We start from the raw sequence: 19,217 nt of genomic DNA, 5'->3' as shown, positions 1-19,217 counted from the left end.
CAGCCCCATCATGCATGGCACGGGATTGCATGGCAGCGTGTTGCACAAAATCACCTGCCCAGCAGTGACCCAGGAGGCAGCTTCCCATCTTAGGTTCCCCGCTTGCGACTGCAATCCTGCAGCATCCCCTGGCTTTGATATTTCATAGGGGTTGATCTTTATGAATCCCAGCAGATGCATAGGAAACTGAAGCCGCTTTCCCACGTTCCACGGCAGACAACTTGGGATGGTCAGTCGGATTAGGTCCTTTGAACAAAGACCCAGGATGATTTTAAAAGCAAAGGGGGTTTTGCTTCCTTGCCTGCATAGGTTTGCAGCTCTGAGCCCTACAGAGCTGAGCAGAGGGTGATGGCAAAGGGGACAAAGAAAAGACAAACCCCAGCCTGCAGCAACTGCCAAACCAAGCCCTAACTAGCAATGGATGTAACCCACAGAGATGATGTTAGTTTGCAATATAGTTGCAGGTGAAGAGGAAGACAAAGAGGGGAAATTCATCAGTCCAGATCTGACATTTTATGGTGTCAGAAAGCAACAGGAAGGCACAAACACAGATCACCTCCAAGAGAGTTTCGTGGAAGATTATGAGCAATTACACCTCATTACAACAGTGATAAATGCTTAACTGCTGTGTATGGCAGCAATGAGAACCTTAACCCCTGGCAAGGGGCCCATACCCAGTCCAGACCAACTCTGGATCTGTCAGTGGGATGTGCCATATGTTGCACTGGCAATTCTTCACAAGCTTTTAATGTTCACTCTGCCACGCCAGGTGCAAGCTCTTAAAACACCATTGTATGTAACCGTAAACCCAGATATGCTTTGTTCTGGGGTTGTGTTTATCTTGGAAAGCAATCCAAGTTCATTCAAACTCTACTCTAGAATGACCCTCAAAACCAAATAATCTCCTTTCTAATAAAGCAGAAAGCTTTATTTGCTGAAGAGGATTTACTCTAGTAGATTTGAGCCCAGGTAGTACTATGCTATAGTGCTCATACCCTGTAAAAACTTCTAATAGAAGTAAATGCACTCCAACCCCTTCCTTTTATCTTGTGAAATTTATTTCCTTTCCGTGGCGTTCCACACCACTGCAGCAATCCATCACCCTGTGGTTTCATCATGTAAATTACAATTTGTCCGTATCTATATGCTTTGTCAAACGTGAAGATTAAAAGCTGCTAACAGATGTGTTTTGGCACCAATCTTCACATTCGTATTGAACTTGCTCCTTAAAAATACAGATTCACACACAATTCACAAAAATTAAGTGAAAAGCAAACAATTCTGGGCTTAATTCAAATGCTTCATATCACGTTTGTTGAAATAGCCCCCCAAATTCCATTGACTGTTGAAGGTACAATCACGTTCTTGTAAAAAAGACATGCTCTTGGTATAATAAAATCTAGTTTTAGTTGGTACCTTGTCATACCCATCCTGCTTCATTTTCACATAAGGGAAACTGCCTTACATCCTTAGCCTTTTCCAGCTTGTTGGCAATTACATCTGGATGCATACATCTGGTAGAAACTACACCACTGAAGTACACACCTATCAAGTGAAACGCCTTGTTAACAGCCTACCACAAAGCCACCAAAACTCAAGATAAACCAATCTGTGCAAGCAGATAAAAACTCAAAGAAGCAACCAGCTTCTTTTCCCCCTCTTTCCAAAGGCAAGGAATAGCTGAGGAAGGATGAAGGATGACAGAGCTCCAGCCATGGATGGTCCTGCGGGGAGCTCCCACCAGCTGCCAGACAGCCAGAGCCACATTCTATTCTCTCACTCTACCCTCAAGTTAACATTAAGAATGTTAATAACAATATTTAAAATCCTGTCAGCTTTAATAACTATTTATAATAACACTGATAACTCAGGCTTTCTTATTTTCCAAGCTTGCGCAACAACAGTGTTGCCATGCCAGCAGCACAGCCACCAGAAAACATAAAAATCCAACAATTTGAAAGTAAATGCAGTAAAATTACTTTTGATTTATACTGTGTTTTCTTTGGAGAAAAAAATGCATTAGGGCATATATATGCAATACTGCATAAGGAATACTGAAGGAGTAACTTCCCAGTGACATGGAAAGATGATTTCATGACTTAAAGTAATTCCAAAGCTGACTGAAGGACTGTGGGATGTTCCAGGTGAGCAGCCAATTTAGACAAGTGAAGTGTCACCGATTTTTGGGACCAACACAGCCTTACTTGTATCACTTTTTCCTTCCCTCAGTGTTGTGCAAGAGCATCATCCTGGCCCGTGCCAGTCCAGACATTCAGCTCATTGTGAAGCAGAGAATCACTCCGGAGGCTCATGGTTTGCTTCCCCACCCCAAATATTCCAATGAAAGTGTTCTGGAATTCACTACACATTTAACCAATTTTTGCTGGCCCAGTGCTAGCACACAAATAATTTAGAAAGCATCTGGTTCAACCACAAAGTTGAGCCTCCGAGGTCTTGCACAAGGGAGCACATTTAGGAGTGATATTTGGGAACTGCACAGCTCTGTGCCTTGTCAGTACTTGCTACCCATGGCAGTGTCTGCTGCAGCTTTATCTTGGGCAAGGAAAATTTCAAGACTACACTTATGCTCTACTCCCTACTTACAGCTTGCTTTACCTCCCCCCAACCCCACCCAGATGTGACACTGCCAGAGAGGAACAGCAGAGCTCCCAAGAATCACACCACCAGTCACTCAAACAGCTCAGTCTTAATATTAAGAAGTCAAACAGAAGCACTGCGTGCTTGTCCTCCCCATTGGCACTCCCAGCCCGCACAGGGCAGAGGGGACCCCAGGGTGCCAAGTGGATGCCTCTTCCACTGAACGCTTATGGAGTGATGGCAGCATTAGCATCTTCTGCACTCCGTGTCCTCAGGACCAATGTGCCTTTCACACAAAGCTTGGTCTCCGCAGCACCTGCCTTTCCTTGACCCAGAGACACAGCAGATTTTTAGAAGTGTTTTGTTTGCTTTAATGAGCAAAACAGCGAGAACATTTCATCTTGGTAGCTATACCCAAAAACTTCCTTAGTTATCCCTCACATCGGTTCTGCTGCTAATGTTGAAAATACAGCGCAGGGCAAGGCAAAGAAAGAAAAAAACCCTGAAAAAAACAAACAAAAAAATACCCCAAAACCCAAACCAGTGGACTGAAACACTCCTGCATGATGCCATCAGCTCCAAACCCACCGTCACATCCATGTGCACCCTCAGCCTGTCAAATCCGTGACGATTGCTGCTCGAGCATGCTTTGAAGGCTATGCCTAGTGCAGACCCTCAGATCACGGGAGCAGAGGCAGATGCAGCCACATTCTTGGCAGGTCTTCTCAGGGTCATCTTTGATATGGAGAAGTGCTTGGTATTGTTTTCTGCATTGATGTTTGCCCTTGGCACATGGAAGGCAACATCCTTATGTACGGCAGCCCCTTGGTCTGGCCTCACAGCTTGCAACTTGCTGCCTGGACAGTGCTGCTTCTTTGGAGGTCCCTCCGCAACATTGAAAGGGCTCCTCGGCTCTTCCTCAGTTGCCCATGAAGCAGCATGATCTGCACCCCATCTCCCCTCAGTGCACGCAAGCAACACATTTCATTTATTGTCACTTCCCTGGGAGGGTTCTCCTCTTGTCTGAAGGCTGCCCAGCTTCATGGGATACAGGGATATGAACTTCTTCCTGAGGAAGGATTAAGGTCACATTCCCCTTCAAGTCAAACCAAGGGCAAAGACTGCACAAAGGGAGACTGGACCTTTGCTCTCTGCCTAAACTTTTAGAGCCTCAAAAGGTAATTAATAGGGGCACTATTTTTAATGAAATGGGACCTCAGCGCCCTTATGTTTTTGATGATACAGGCCTTAATTCTTGTTTCATTATTTTCGTCACCGCGTTTCCTAAGCTAATGTCTGGTCCACATGCAGCATCCATGCCAAGAAGGGTAGGAGCCACAGTTCAGGAGATGCAGCCGGAGGTAAGGGAGCTCACACAGGCCAGCAATAGGTTGGTTTATGCAGGTTCAGAGCTTCAACTTGTGCTCCATAGAAGCCTGAGTAAAGATGAGGCAGCTCAGAGCAAAAGAGGTTAAAAAAAGCCACCGGGCTCTCACTCCAGCTTTGGAACAGCTGTGGGAAGGCAATCACCTGTCCCCACTGCAACCATCCACCATAAACGCTTTGAAGAACATGCCCTCCTTGGCTGCTATCATCACAATTTATTAGGGAAGAAATGCTGATACCAAGGAAGCCGAGCCTTCTCCACCCACTGCGAACATCTCCAGCAGCTTCCTCTCAGCTGTTAATGTCTCTTGAGGACAGCAGAGGAGGTAGGTGTATTCTTCATATGAAGCTGTGCATTATTTCATACAGCTCATATTTGTGCTTCGAAATTAAACGCTCTTTCTTGCATACAACTTTGAAGTTGTCATCTTTCCACGTTTCCCATGGCTGGGCTGCAAGCCCCTTTTCCAATGGCCCTGCTGCTTTGGTTGCACCTCATGTGGCTCCCCAAGCACGCAAACGCCCATCGGGGAGGCGATTTGGGAGTCTCCAGAGCTCCCAGCAGTTCCTCACACCATCGGACACAAGGGCAAAAGTGGTAAAAGAATCCCAAAACAACAGTTCATCATCATCAATCTCCTGGGGGGCTGCAGAAAATTCTCACCACCACTGCAACTGCAGGAGGTCCCATCTGCATGTCCCCATTCACAACTCTGCAGAGACACAGTGACACAAACGCAGGGATTTGATGTCAAGTGGCTGCACACTTCACCCTTCACACTCCTCCGCTGCTGACCTCCCCTCCCAGCCCGTGGGTCAAGCAGGCTCCTCCTGACCCTACAAAATGCTGTCAGGGGGCTCAATCCTCGACTTCACCTTCTTCTCCCCCCTCAACAGGGACCTCCACCCCATACCTATAGTTGACCTGCCCTCAGCAAGCCCCTGGGCACTTTGCTCTCAAAGGTGTCATGACCCTCGACCAGGCTGGGATCTAATCACATGTTAACTAATTAAGGGAACATCTCTGCAGCTTGAGAACTGCCCAGTTGCAGGTTCTCATCCTTTTTCAGTCACTCTGGGCTCTGGCTTGTATTTGTTCCTTTTTTCCACCCCTGACTGGGGCAGGAAATGTCACTGCTGGCAGCAATTTAACCCGGCTGATTTTAGTGCTTGTCGAGGGCCAAGTAGCAAGTGAGCGATTAGGGGATGGAGATATTTCCGTCTCCCAAAGGCAGGGGCAGGAAGGTCAGAGAGAAAGCACCACGTGTCAGCAGATGGCAGAGGGAAGCACTGGAGGCCCCCAGCCCCTTGCAGCCCACCTCAGATGCAGGACATCTCTAGCATCCTAGGTTTTCTTCTCAGACCTGCTGTTCAGGACAGATTTGGAGAATTTTCTACTTTTTTCATTCCAAAGGAGGGAATTTGAGGGGTGAAGACTTGAGCATCAAAACCATGGCATTTAAATGCAGTTTGCAAAAGTCTGTGCTTTCTCTCAAAACCATACAGCTTTCTCACTGTTGTGTGTTTGGGCAGCAGCACACAGCTTCTGCTTCTTCCAAGGTCAAATTCAAAGTTATTTCCTAGAATTCTGGCTCAGAAATCAAGCATACTCACAGCTTTTCAATATTTCCTCTTCCTTTCCCCCTTTACTTCCAAACTCATGCAAGAACAATGCCTTTTTAAATGCATCTCCCTAGTGAAGATGTAAAAATATATAGGATCATTAAAAAAACATCAAGACCATTCTACCATAAAGTGCTCTTTGCTCTCCTCAGAGCACCCCAGGAAAGTAAAAAGCAGCTGGGTCTTGCAGTAGTTTGTATTTCTCCTCCTGAAGATTTTCAATTAAGCATTTTTAACTTCCTTGTTACAAAACACATTAAAAGTAAAACTAATTTGCATTACTTTGGACATTTTTTCATAAAGAAGAATAGAAGATTTATCCCTCAAGTTAATCCCTGGTATAAGCAGTCATCCCACTATAACTCCTGAGTAAAAATAATAAGAAAGCAGAGTCAATAGAGTCATTATACAGAGCTCAGCAAAGCCAGGCTAATCTATATGTAATGTGGGATGCCCCAAAACACAACCACAAAGCAGCAGGCATAAACACATCAGCTTTTAAACTCACATACAGAATTTCCCATTGTGTCTTGCAGAAACGTGATGTTAAATTTCCACTGAATCAGATTAGAACTCACAATTAATAGAAGATTATTATTCCTTCTACTGCCGCAACTAAAGCTTAGGTGACCAGCAGCAGGGAGTTTTGCTGCTGCTTGGAAAAGTGTCTCTGTTGCACGATTTCCAGTGCAACTTGTGAAAGTGAAGTGGAAAGTGCAGTAACTGTGATCGTCCACGGTGTGTGAGCTATTTTTGCAGCTGAGTGCGTCTCTGGGTAACCTTCCACACTCGAGCAATTAATTCTAGGGTTGAAGGCAACTCTACACTCAAGGATCTTCAAAAGGGAAAGAGAAATCACGATGCCACCTTGGGTTCACGACTCTGATTCATAACAGATGCGGGGACTGTAGCCCTCGTGGTCCCGTGTCAAGTCTGGAGACGATTTGATGAATTCTGAGCAGATGGAGCATAAACACGATCCCTCACCCATGCACGTTTACTGCCTATCAAGTGATTGCACATTCCCGAAAACCATACTGGAGCTTAACAGACGGACCTCCCACCCAAATACTTAATCTGCTCTCTCCAGCACTGAAAACCCCATCCCCTGACCACAGTATCTGCCACACAGCCAGAAATAAGAGCCACCAAATCTGAAACCCCAACCAAAAGGTTGGCAGGCTTGGCCAGTGACCTGGCAGGGAGACACGATGCTTAGCCTCATCCAGCACCGACCCTCCCTCCCACATATTCTTCCCACCACAGGACAGTGTTCCCGAGGCTGAAGGATTTTGTGGTCTTATCCTCAACCAGCAGCATGCAGACATAACATGAGAGTCATCACTATTAAACGGGGAGTCAAAGTGCCCAAGGACCTAAACCTGCCCCTGCTAACTTACAACTTGCTCCTGGAGCCTGCATATTAGTATAGCAACTCTTCCCTTGTTAGTATTCTCTGCCCTATCGCACATATACAGGCTTATCACAGGCTGTTTTCCTCACTTCTCTTTGAGAAAAATTAACATGGAAACAATTTTTTTTTCTTTCTAGAGAGATAGAGTATTTTAATATTACCCCTGTAAAGTCAAAGCAATATGAATTATTATCTCACTTAAGGATGCTGCTTGTGCTGCCTCCAAAATTGCATTCTGCTTCTAAAAGTACCGGAACGGCTATTCTTTTATGGTTTACTACTTTTTTTTTCGTGGCACTTAGGGTGATTCAAACTACTGCCTGCCCTTTAAGCCTGGTGTTTCACTACTCTGTAAGCAGGCAGACAGAAAGTAAACCTCTCTGCCCGATTAAATCATTAGACTAAATCTTCTGTAGCCCACAGGAAATGAGCTGAGTTTTTTAAAATCACTAATATTTATTATCTTACACAATCACTTTAAAGGGATTATTGACTACACCTGTTCCCTGTACCATACAACTCAGACTAAAATTAAAGACAAATCTCGTGTCAAAAAAAAAAAAAAAAGAAAAAAAAATCACCTCACTTAAACCACTTCAAAGTGGTTTATAAGAAGAGGGAGGTAAACATTTAAGTGACCAACACATATCTATTTGATCAGAAAAAGAATTTACTTTATCATAAAAGTCTGAGCTGTAACTCATGCAGTGTGTGTGGCACAAAGTACAGCTGGCTCCTGCCCCGTGCCCATGGCTCCAGCTTACTGTTATCATAAAAGTACTGTTTGCTCATGCGAACAGCCTCTCCCCATGCCTGGGAGCAAGGAGCAAATCATCAGCTGCTCCATAATAGATGCCCACAGTATCCATGACTCGCTGTAATTTGAAGGCAATATTAAGAAGAAGATAGGGCCATTACACAAGCAAACATTGTTATTTCCACTGCAGAAGATATTTAATTTCCTGCTCATTGCTGTACCCTGGACAGGAGGACAGCATCAACCTGGGAAACATCCCTGCTGCTGGGATGCAGCACCGGATGGTGGTGTGCCCAGAACGTGACCAAGGGCACAGCCTACACAGATGGAGTGCAGTCCCACCTGTGCTCAACTACCACCAACACCTTTGGGTACCTAGTCAGGACAACAGGGAAAGATGCTACCCATCACAGGTCCACGGGACTTGGGAATTATCACAAGACAGAGCTCACCGCAGACACTTTGCTCACAACGTCCCTTGCGACGGCAAGGCCCTGCGCGAAGGTGCGGGCAGCCACAAATGCTCGTGTGACTTGTAGCTTGAGCTTCCTCGGCACATCCCCGAAAGGCTTCAGCTGCTCGGTGTACTTGCTAACGCACTCGAGGTACTCGTCCGTGAAGTGGTACTGGGGATTGACCAGCCGGAACATGCGCTCCAGTAAGCGTGCCCAGAACTCGTTGAGCATCTCCTCCAGGTTGACGTTGCCGCCCACATAGTACCGCTTCAGCTCCACGAAGAGGTCCTTGAACAGCTCTGAGTTCTGCATGTACAAACGGCCATATGTCCGCACAAACATGTCATTCAGCGACTTCTCAGCATTTTCGAGAAGTTCTTTGAAGAACTCTAGAAAAGAGGAAGAGAAGATGTGGTAAACACAGGCATTGGATTGTGTGTTCACACACTTCTACAACCATTGCAATTGCTTAACTGGAAAATTCAGCACAAGACCCTCATCCAAATGAAACGTAAGGTTAAAGGACTCCCAAAGATTTTCAAACAATTTCTGTATCTCAAAATTTTTTTATTACACTTCATAAAACACCCTCCACCAAACCTCTCTCCAGATCAAAAGACTTGCATGAATGAAGTCTCTTTTGATGCAAATCTGAATACCATGACAAAAGGGGGGGGAGGGGGGGAGCCAGTTTCTTATGTTACCATTCAGCCATCTTAAAAGTCGTCATTTCAAAGCACAAGAATATCAGAAAGCAGAAAGCAAAAAAGGTGGTCTTTTTCTTAAACAGGTATTTTGCACAAAAGGGTCTTTCTTTTCAGTTCTCATCAATTAACTTTCTGAAATGATCATAAACCAGCCTCAAAAATGAACAAATTTTAATAAATTCAAAGACAAACCCAAAAATCTACCTGTGGGTTCTTTCTCTCATCTTGCAAGTTTATCATCTCTCAGGGCAGAGCCTGTCTCTAATTACCTAAATGGTCATGATTACAGACAGGGCTTCAGATGTTTAGCAGTACAAAAAAAACCCCACGACAATTAAGCCAGAATCTGCTCAAAATCCAAATGCTAAACACTTGGCATAAGAATGACGAGATTTTTCAGATTACAAAGGACACACAGGGGCCCCTGGGTTTCATCACTTAAAAGCAAATCCCCATTTCAGCTCACCCTCCCAGAGCACCAGACAGCCTGGTGCTAGAGAGCGGCCACTGCTGAAGCACTGTCACCGTGTCTTGGCAGTGTCACACACATCTCCAACTCCAGTAACAAGCTGATCTGGCACATCAGATGCAACCGCCAGGTCAGTTTAAAGAACATCCCTTGCCAAGACAGCACCACTGAAGCCTTGGCATGTGGCTCTACGCAAAAACACAAAGTCTTTGCCTTGGAGACTCTGTGCAGATTATTTAAAAGATAGGGGAGGGGTCCATTAAGCCAAGTGCATCTGGGCAATTTTGGAACAAAACTCCACACTATGTGGCCTTGGGAAGGAGCTAAGGAGAGCAAGGGTAGGTGCCACTGGGACAAACCATCACATGCCGGTGGTGCTCACGCCAGGCTGCCACCCGTTTGCCCCAGCCCCAAGCGAGACACTGGGGCACAGGCGCAGCCTCTCCACCGCCACAGCACAGTCAAGAAGCATATTATTTTATGCATGCCATCAGCAATTGAGGATTCTGACCTCTGCTTTTCTGTGACTCATATTCAATAAATATTTTTTAATCAAACATGCCTCTGTGGGTTTTTTTAATCCTCAAAGGAGTAATGTTTAAAGCCAGAAGTTGTTAGAAGGGGGGGGTGGGGGGGTGGGCGCGATATTTTGGCCTAGTGTGAATTTAAACCTTGTTAAAACATATTAAAAGTATGCCTAAGTTCAGATTTTCGTCTTCAAAGTGCTCCAGTACAAACAAAGCCTAACACAGAAAACATCTTCTGGAAAAACTGAAACATTCTTCAAGTTCCTGACGAACAAAGTCATGGGGCTCAGTGCCTGACATGGCTGTATATAATGCAGCCTCTTAGGAGCACAAGAGAAATGATCCAGGGAAGAAGAGATTGATTTCAAACACCCAACACATCCTCTGTCCAATATCAGCAGGAACCTCCACTTTCGTTCCCATGACTGGCATTTCCTCTCCAGGAAGATTTTTTTCTGTTGAGTTTATACTATAGAGATTAGCTTGGTGTATATTAATTTCTAATTCACTTAATCATTTTGAAGGCTCACTTCCTTCCTTTGCTCAGACCTTTTAGCATCACAAATAAGTAGTTTATTTAAATACTTTTGTGCCAGGCACAAGAGCTGGCAGATGCATCAGCAAATTCTTCAGAAGAATTACATACTATATTGATGGGAAATCTGTTAAATAGTTCCAACCACCAGTCTAAAGGAACCAAAACCAGTGTTTTGAGCCAAGGAAGTTATCTCAAGTAATACATCCATATTACCATAACTGAGTTATTCTCCTGCCCAAACTCATTTTATTGGTTACACTCCAAAGTGGAAGTTGAATAAACCACATCCAGGCTTTACAGCCCTTCATCTCTTAGCAATTTTTCATGTGGGCTAGAACCAAGTGTGTTCATTAATTATCCTGAAAAGAAAAAAAGGCAACCTAATTAGCAGCATATACCTGCACACCTGCAGTCTTCCAGCCAGCAGCTTCTCCTTGCCCAAAAGGAAGGTAAATAAAAGAAACAAAAACTTCACAAGAAAACCAGCCACTTCTAAAACCCCAACACAACACCGCTGAAGGAGGCACCACTTACTAGCCAGCACTTCCATAGGCAGAAAACACCCATTTAGGTGCCACTTTCCAACTAAGAAGGGGAGGGGGACAGAGGAGGGGCTGTGTGTCTGTAGCACAGAGGCAGCACCCACCCTCCTGCCCAGTGAAGCTTCCCTGCCAGCATATGCCTGCATCCCCAAACTGTGCTGCATGGGATGCCCTGGTGACTGGCACCAACGGCTTAGCCCACGGGGGGCCTCACTGGCACCTCACAGCTCCTGGAGTGGGCATGGGGTTGGGAAAAGGTAGAGAGGAGGGGTGCTGAGCACGGCACCAGGGACAAGGAGCCACCCCGCACCAGCAAGCAGGGATAGACCCAGCAGTGGGATGTGCATGGCAACATCTTCCCCCATGCAATGCACAGCACTCAACTTGGGCAGCAGCAGCAGCAGCAATTAAATGAGATTATATATAGATAAGATTTACAGTATGCCAACAGCTCGAGTAAAACTTCATCCTCAGTTTCTGTCTTCCCATCAAGAAATCAGCTTGGGCACAGGAAGGAACATTAAGCTTTTCTCTGTGCAAACCATGGGCAAAGGCGTCTGCAATGAAGAGAAGAAAGCCCAAGAGTCCTTTTTATGGTTTAAATGCTAATCTGACTAGTAACTCCCTACATCTAATTAGATATTAATTCTCCCCTTCACAGAAACGAGCTGATTAGCAAACACCAACATAACCCAGCATTAACCTTGCCACCACAAGAAGAAAAATGGCAGCTTCCTCTCTTACGTCTTGACTGTTTGCTGGGTGAAATAAATGACCACCTTTCATTTGTATTAGAAGTTGACTTGTTCTCAAACAAAGCAAACACACAAAAGCCTTGGTTGCTTATTTTACAGCACTCTAAAAGCATGTTTTACAGCTGTGTCGCAAGCAATCTGTACTCATTAAATTATCACTCTGACAGGCTTCCTGTGAAAAGCTGTCAAACGCAAACGTTTTTCACAGACAACGAATCATACTTTGCCAGTACTCCCCAAGACACTGCTATCTAGAGAGATGGCAGGCTCTCTTTTCCCTCCAGTTATCTTGTTTAAACTCCCAGAACAAGGGCTGGCCCCTCTGTCCACAAACAGGCATAAAAGCACACACACCGACGGGAAAGGGCTTCACAAACTGACCTGCAGAAGCAGCACGTGGCTGGAAAGTTTCCCCGGTTCTCCCAGCTAAGAGCAGAGCACGGAGAGATGTCTGGGTTACACAGAGAGGACGGACCATAGAGAAGGTGCTGGACTAACATGGCTCAGCCAGCTCTGGTCCAACCTGATATGGGAGCAAGTCCACATTTTACTGCTTCAGCCCATCTCAGCTAAGCCCTGCTGATGAAAAGTCATCTTGTTGCTCAGGGTGATGCTCAGGAGGGTGAGTGCAGGGGCAAAGATACCAGCGCTGCCACCCACAGAGCCCAGCCAAGCTGTCCAGTGGGACCAGAGCTACAAAACCGTTCCTAACGTCAAGAAGAAAGTTTAAAATTTGTCTGTATTGCAAAATAAATCCTGTGGATGCTACGGACTTTGATGTTCAAAGGAAGATGACATTTCCAATGCAATTAACTTTTAGAGATAGAAGAGGCTGTAATCTGCAGTCAAGCAATCTACAGCTCTGGGCTCTGTTTACTCTTTTAACACATTAGAATTTCAGGTTAGAATTTAAATAGCCAACACTCAGGAAACCCTAGAGATGTCATAAAACTGTAAGAAAGACTGGATGTGACATATCTGGTATTTCTGCAATAAGAACCCTGGGTGGGAGTGGGTGGAATCTTTGCTTTTGAACAAACCCTTCCATAAAAGGGCACAGTGGGAAAAAAAACCATAGTTAGTTGGCAAATTCCTTTTTTGAGGTATTAAGATGTATTACCTGTTTGCAGCTTGAGGGCAGACCAGCCCTGCCAGTAACCCAGTGCAGGAGTGCACCACACCTCCCCAAGGTGCTTCCACATGACGTTAGCTTCCACTGCCAGAATAATTCAAAACAATTTTTCTTCCGAATTGCAGATACACGAGCTACTTGAAGAAATGCAACCGCTCCACCCACTGCGAGGCGCAGGGCAAATCCACCTCCAGATAACATAGCCACTTTGATTTTTGTACCCAATATTTTTTTGACCTTGGATTCATAGGTCTCATCTGAAAATACCCTTTTTTTTTAAGTAAGAAAGGGATGCAACATTTTCCTATTCCTCATGCTAACGTTTTCATGTGAAGAGTGAGATTTTCATACAAGAGGGCTTTTGATGAGGACAACCTGCTGCTGTAGGGCACAGTCCTACCTAAATCAAAGGCAGCTCCTGGAAATTAGATGAACACATCAAAGGGGCACATTCCCCTTCACCCACAGGCAGGTATGGCATTTCCCCAAGAACACTGGTGACAAAAGCAGCAGCAGCACAACTGCCTGGCCTGAGCTGCCTCCTGCCACCACCAGCACCCGCTGCCCCTCGGCAGCAGTGAAGCACTGGCATCCTCTGCCCCTCCAGCCATGCCCCAGGCAGGGAGCCCTCAGGATTGAACCCATAACCACAGTGCAAAGTTTTGCCTTGATTTTGCTGATCTTCAGGAACGAAACACATTTATTTCAGAGAATAATTTCACACCGAGAAGCACAGTGCTCCATGGCACCCCACTTGCCCCTCTTCCAACTGCAAAGTCAAACTGTAAGCGATCCGGAGCTCAGCACAAAAATAGCAAACATTACCTGCAGTGCAAAAAAAAGGCTGCAAGTCTTATCCAAGAGCTCAGCAAGGCTGTTGAGCCAACATGCGCTCTACAGATGCCCATCTGTTGGCCATGTTCAGGTGTGCTGGTGTCCTTCCAAACGGAGACCAGAGCTACCACGCACATTTCTGCTCCCAAAGGCTACCAGACATGTTACATTTCCCATGCACCAGGTTTGCTTAAGTTTAGAGCTGAGTTTTCAACTGGCCTAAATTTGGAAACCTCAAACAGAACAACTAGGCAAACAGATACCAGGTAGACATGCAATTACTTGACACACCTTAAAAACCAAATAAAACCCGGCTCAAGCATGCAGAGGGAACATGATGAATTTTTATGGACACAATTAATTAGTTTCAGATAATTTGCCACCTAGCTTTTTGGGTATACCCTTAATACGTTGTCCAGATTATTATTAAGGACTGTTTTACCAAAACCTTTAATTTGCTTGTCTGTATAGACAATTATGCTTTCTAGTATGTACAGGAGAACACTGCCACAAAGACATTAATTATATTTTCTTGTAAAATGGTTTACTCATAAAACGTCCACAGCAAGATGGATTCCTAGACGAATGCTCTTGCCCAAGCCATGGCCCCAAAGGCTGTGCTGCAGAGGGGCCGGCACCAGCCCAGTGCCTTCACAGAGGTGCATCTGCAGATGCAAATTCCACCCTGCAGCTGCTCCTACCATGCAAAGCAAAATTCAATCCAGACAGATAAAAGGAATTTGGAGGAAAAAGACAAATTTTCACAGCTCTCATTTGTAGCCACACCACCTACTCCAAAGGAAAGAGAGATATTTTTTTTCTAAATGTGCCTCACGATTTTTAATATGCCTTCACTTCCTTTATTGCATATACCGCATTTGTAATTTCCACCAGGGAAAAACAAACCATAGCTTAACAACCTTTTTCCAGAAGTGTTGAGAAACTGATGAATACATAGTGCTAACACATTTATTGAATATGAACTCAGGAAGGGCAGGGCAAATCCACAAGCTGTTTCTCTGTCCTGTTTTCAAACATATGTTAGCACTTACTGACATGGGAAGAACTCTTCCACAGAGTTTGAAATAGTACAGGCTTAAATCATGGCAGTGTCACAGCAACAGCACCGACATGTAAACCTTGGAGAGCTAGGAGAGACAACAACATCTCCTCAAACTCTGCTTGATTAATAAAAGGTTTCACAACAATAACAATTGGGCTGCAGCCTCACAGGGGGGGGAAAAACCAGAACCCAGGATTTCTACAACTTCTTGTTTCTGGAGGGCCCATGAGCATGATCTCCATCTGTACCCTGGGGCTGGCAGAACCCCAGAAGAGCAGGGCAGAATGTAACACAGCACAAGATCACCACCATCACACAGAGACCAAGCTTGTTAGAAGAATAAGAAGCCATGAAGGAGGAGGAAAAACAGCAGAGACTGTAGTCTTTGATTCAAGAAGCCAATAGCAGTGCACTGCATTCTGCTGCATCTAGCAGCCACCCCACAAATTAGGAAAGCAGCGACAACAGAAATGCTCTTGGTCCCCTCTTGGTCCATCCTGCTCTCCAGCATCCCACATAGCAGGACAAGGCAGACTTTGCAGCCTCCTCATCTTTATTTCCAGGGACCGCCACTGCTCATGCATCCTGTTCTGGATCAGCTATAGCAGGTTCCTCCCACTGTTCCCACGCTGCCTCCTCTCCGAGCAGCAGATCCTTCATTCTGAGCTCTTCCATCCTCCTCTTAATGACCACAACTCAACAGCAGTCTTCCCCAACACACCTCCCTTGCTGCCGCTTCTTTTCCCTCCATTTGCTTCCTCCATAGCCCCCCACATCTAATTTCCACTGCACCCATTCCTCAATCCCAGCTGACCTTTCAAACACATCTACTACTGCTCAGCTGCTTTAGCCTGCTGACCTACGTCCATTTGGTACCAACACACCGACTTCCCACACCAAACAGCCAACACCACCTGCAAAATCTAGAAGCGAGCTCCTTTCAGGTTGCCTCCCACATACCCCCGATTCAGAGGGGCTTTCTGGGACACTCACCAAGGTATTTCACATACAGGTATTTCTCCAAGCCTCCCTTCCTATTGCTGTTGAAGAGCTTGAGGAGGACCCGTGCTGCTGAACAGTGGGGATGGTTTTCTCATTCCTGTTACCTCAGTTCCCCTCATCTCACTATATTTGCAAAGAGAGCTCTTCCAGTTAGGGCCACCTCTCTTATTTGTTCATCCAGCATGCACATGGCTGGATGCTAAGACATTACAGCATATTTAACACTAACGAAATAGTTCTAGCTCTGCACCAATCTAATATCTTATCCCGAAGCCCACCACAAGACCTCAAAATGCCACCAACTCAACCAGCATTCAGGGGAGCAGCCTGCAGGACTATGCAAGCACACCAAACCCACACATAGGCTAGGTGGCTCTTTGTGCAGGAAGGAGGAAAAAAGAGAGTTAATTTTAAACAGACAAACAATAGCTCATTGACCGGTTGACAGCAATTAGTAACCAGAGGGCACCAGGCACATTTCCTGTAGCCAAGTATAAAGGTCTTTGCTTTTGGAATAAAACCAAAAGGGTAACAGCAGTTTACCTGTGATCTTAACAGCAGAACTGCTGTTCTGATGGTAGAAGACTGATCCCTCCAACCTCATACACAAAGTGGTTTTGCGCACTGCTGAGGTCTTTGCTCACTTACAAAATCTAGTCTCCCTCTCTACCCCAAACCTACAGGGCAGGAGCCTCCCCCACTTTGAGATCGCCTTCTTCTGAGATAACTTGACCTCAGGATCTTTCTGAGCCTCCCAAAACAGAGGTTTGGTCCCCACGACTGTCAGACAAGCATCACCCTTCTCAACGAGCAAGACTAAAAACCACAGTGGTCTACGGACCTCCTTAAAAATCTCCAGATGGAGAGGAGCCAGTTAAGTGCAAACAAATAAACAAACTTCCACTGCAGAGACAGCAGACAATTTGTTTCATTATTGTTGTAGTGAGTGAGAAAGCACAAACAAAAGCCCACAAGTGGCATTTTCTAAAGGAAGCGTGTTGGTGTGGTTGCTCCCTCCAGCTTCTCCGAGATCACTCCATCCCTACACCTCTGGTAAGCACAGGTCTGAAAACAAGTCTGAAGGACTGGCTCTCAGCAACTGCTGCTTCTGCAAAACTTAAAGGATCTTCCCACTGTTTTCTGCCCTGGTTAGTATGAGGTTTGGTGCCATCCCTTTCCAGAGAGGAAAGGACAAGGCTGTGCCTTTATATCTAGACATGAGTGGCAACGGATAGACAAAACCACTCTATTATTTGTACGTTAACGATGCAGTCATCAGCGTACCTGCCAGGGGATGGGTTGTAATGGCAAGAGCTCTCTCCACCACACACAGATTTATTCAGAAGCACGAACACCACGCACCTCTGGCACAGTAGGCATCAAAGGTCCACCAGGTCTCTCCTCTCGGCGCTCCTGCTGTGCCACAATACCAGGAGCAGCCTCCTGCAGAGATGAATGTGCTGGCAGCCAGGACTAAGCCCACAGTCCTGGGTGCCGTGGACATGGAGCAGGGGGGAGGACTGGCACACGAGCAGGATGAGGCATCAGGTCTCTGCTCTTGCAGGCAGTCTCCAAGAAAAGAGTTAATGCAAGATGAAGGTCCCCAAAGGGCAGTTATTTCAGTAAGGCAGAGAGCCCCTCTGGTCTGCCAGATTCTAACTATAGGAGCAGTAGGCTGGGCACCTGTGAGGCTTGTCTTTCACTGTTTGCATCCGCACTGCCTGGAGCAGCAGAGGGGAGACCACCAAAAGCTTTCCCTTGTCCCTTTGTCTCATTCCCAGTTATTAACACTTCCCAGCCATTCATCCTACTGTCCCAGCACACCTCCCCGCAAACTCCTACCTGGAGACAGCAGCTGGAAGCCAGGGGTTACCAATTCAGACATGACATTCCAGGGCATTTTTTCCCTAGTTTCAGAATAGTTTGGAAGGCATTTAGCCAATGCCCCTCCCTGACTAGTCACACGGACTCAGCCACAGCCTGTTACTGGAATTAATTCATGCACCCAGGAGTAACACAGAAGATCAAGGCCACCCCATGATGCTTCAAAGCAGCACAGTACAACTGCACTTTACACCTGAGGCTACTCTGCCCAACATAAACACGGAACTCACAAACAGGGGTCCCTCTCCAGCCCCTCTGCCTGGTCCCCATGCAGCAGAGGGGTGGACACACCACAGTTATGGGGACCCCTGGCAAGCTCCTGCTGCTTGGATTTGGTTTCATTCCACTCATTACCCCAAAGGGGGGTTGTTTTACACTCCTGTCTTTGTTTTATCTTAAATGCTAATGGAAAAGTCAGGAGGAGCAGACCAGAAACAGGACTCTGGGCATTTAATAGTTTCCCAGATGCTTGCTTGGGTTGTACCATTTGTAAAAATCTGTTGCTTGGGTGCTGGGAACACCAAACCTACTGCCAGCCCAGCCCACAAACAGACCACCTCACATCGGAGAGTTCATCTCTTACATCATTCCCACACAACAAGAGTTGCAGAAGCTTGCTTGCCTCCCCTAAATCCAGACCAAGCAGAAAGGACAAGACTTGGTTTAAGTGCAACAGCAAAAGCACTTGTCAAATGCAGGGACAGGAGAATAAGCATCCACTTGCTGGACTCGGCCCCACAGGGCAGAGGCTCAGCAGCCACTCTGCTCACAGGGGTTTGGGGCTCTGTCCTCCCCAATCCCTCTGCAACCAGCCTACAAAAAAACTATTTTTCCCTTCAGAAAAGGCCTAGCACAACAGCTAGGTCTTCTGGGAGATTCAGGAGGCATCTTTAATAAGAAAAAAAACCCTAAGAACATCTTCCGTAGAAAGCAACAGAACAGCAGAAATGCTCAAGAAGAGTTATGGGCTATGTCCTGTCCCTGCTCCAATTCCTCAAAACAGCTGAACAATTTCCCCAAAGCACTGCTTGGCTAGCACAGACCCCAGTGTGGAAAACTTCAGCCTGAAAGGGCAAAAGAGTGAAAGTTTGAGTTTAATGAATGGGACCAAGCATTTATGCAGTCTTAATGTCACCATTAATCCTATTAATGCTATTAATCCCTGGGAGAGGGAAGGGGAGAGCACTAACTGCTGAAGATGAGACAAGGCAAAAGAAATTTTAAAGGGGGAAGGAAAAAAAAAAAAGAAAAGAAAAAAAAAAGGAAAGGCTTAGCTGCCATAGCTGCTTCTGTGGCATGAGATGTCACAGTCACACAGCTTTGTGGCTTTCCCATGGCTGTCATTGTCAGAGGGAGATGCTTACATAGTCAGAGAATCTCACCTGCTAGTTTCTAAACGCAGCCCATACACATATCTGAAATCAGGTATGCCAGAGAAACCAGCAAATTTTCACTGCTAAAAACATTAGCAATGGGGAATCCAACAACTCCCAAAGTATTTTTTATTTTATCAAAAAGGCATTTCCCTTAC

The 19,217-nt window shown here is 45.8% G+C and overlaps 1 protein-coding gene across 1 annotated transcript in view; it reads right to left on the bottom strand.

Moving 5' to 3' along the window:
* Window positions 1-19,217, bottom strand: part of GPC4 (glypican 4) — a 69,699-nt gene that overhangs the window by 15,026 nt on the left and 35,456 nt on the right. The window contains exon 3 of the mRNA XM_056359807.1: window positions 8,231-8,622. Coding sequence (XP_056215782.1) covers window positions 8,231-8,622 — 392 coding nt within the window. The remainder of the gene's footprint in view (window positions 1-8,230; window positions 8,623-19,217) is intronic.

Source organism: Falco biarmicus, chromosome 14 (assembly GCF_023638135.1).
Source record: "Falco biarmicus isolate bFalBia1 chromosome 14, bFalBia1.pri, whole genome shotgun sequence".
In the NCBI taxonomy this organism is placed as follows: Eukaryota; Metazoa; Chordata; class Aves; order Falconiformes; family Falconidae; genus Falco; species Falco biarmicus.
The sequence above is the reverse complement of the archived record's forward strand: the minus strand, read 5'-3'. Positions and strand labels throughout refer to the sequence as shown.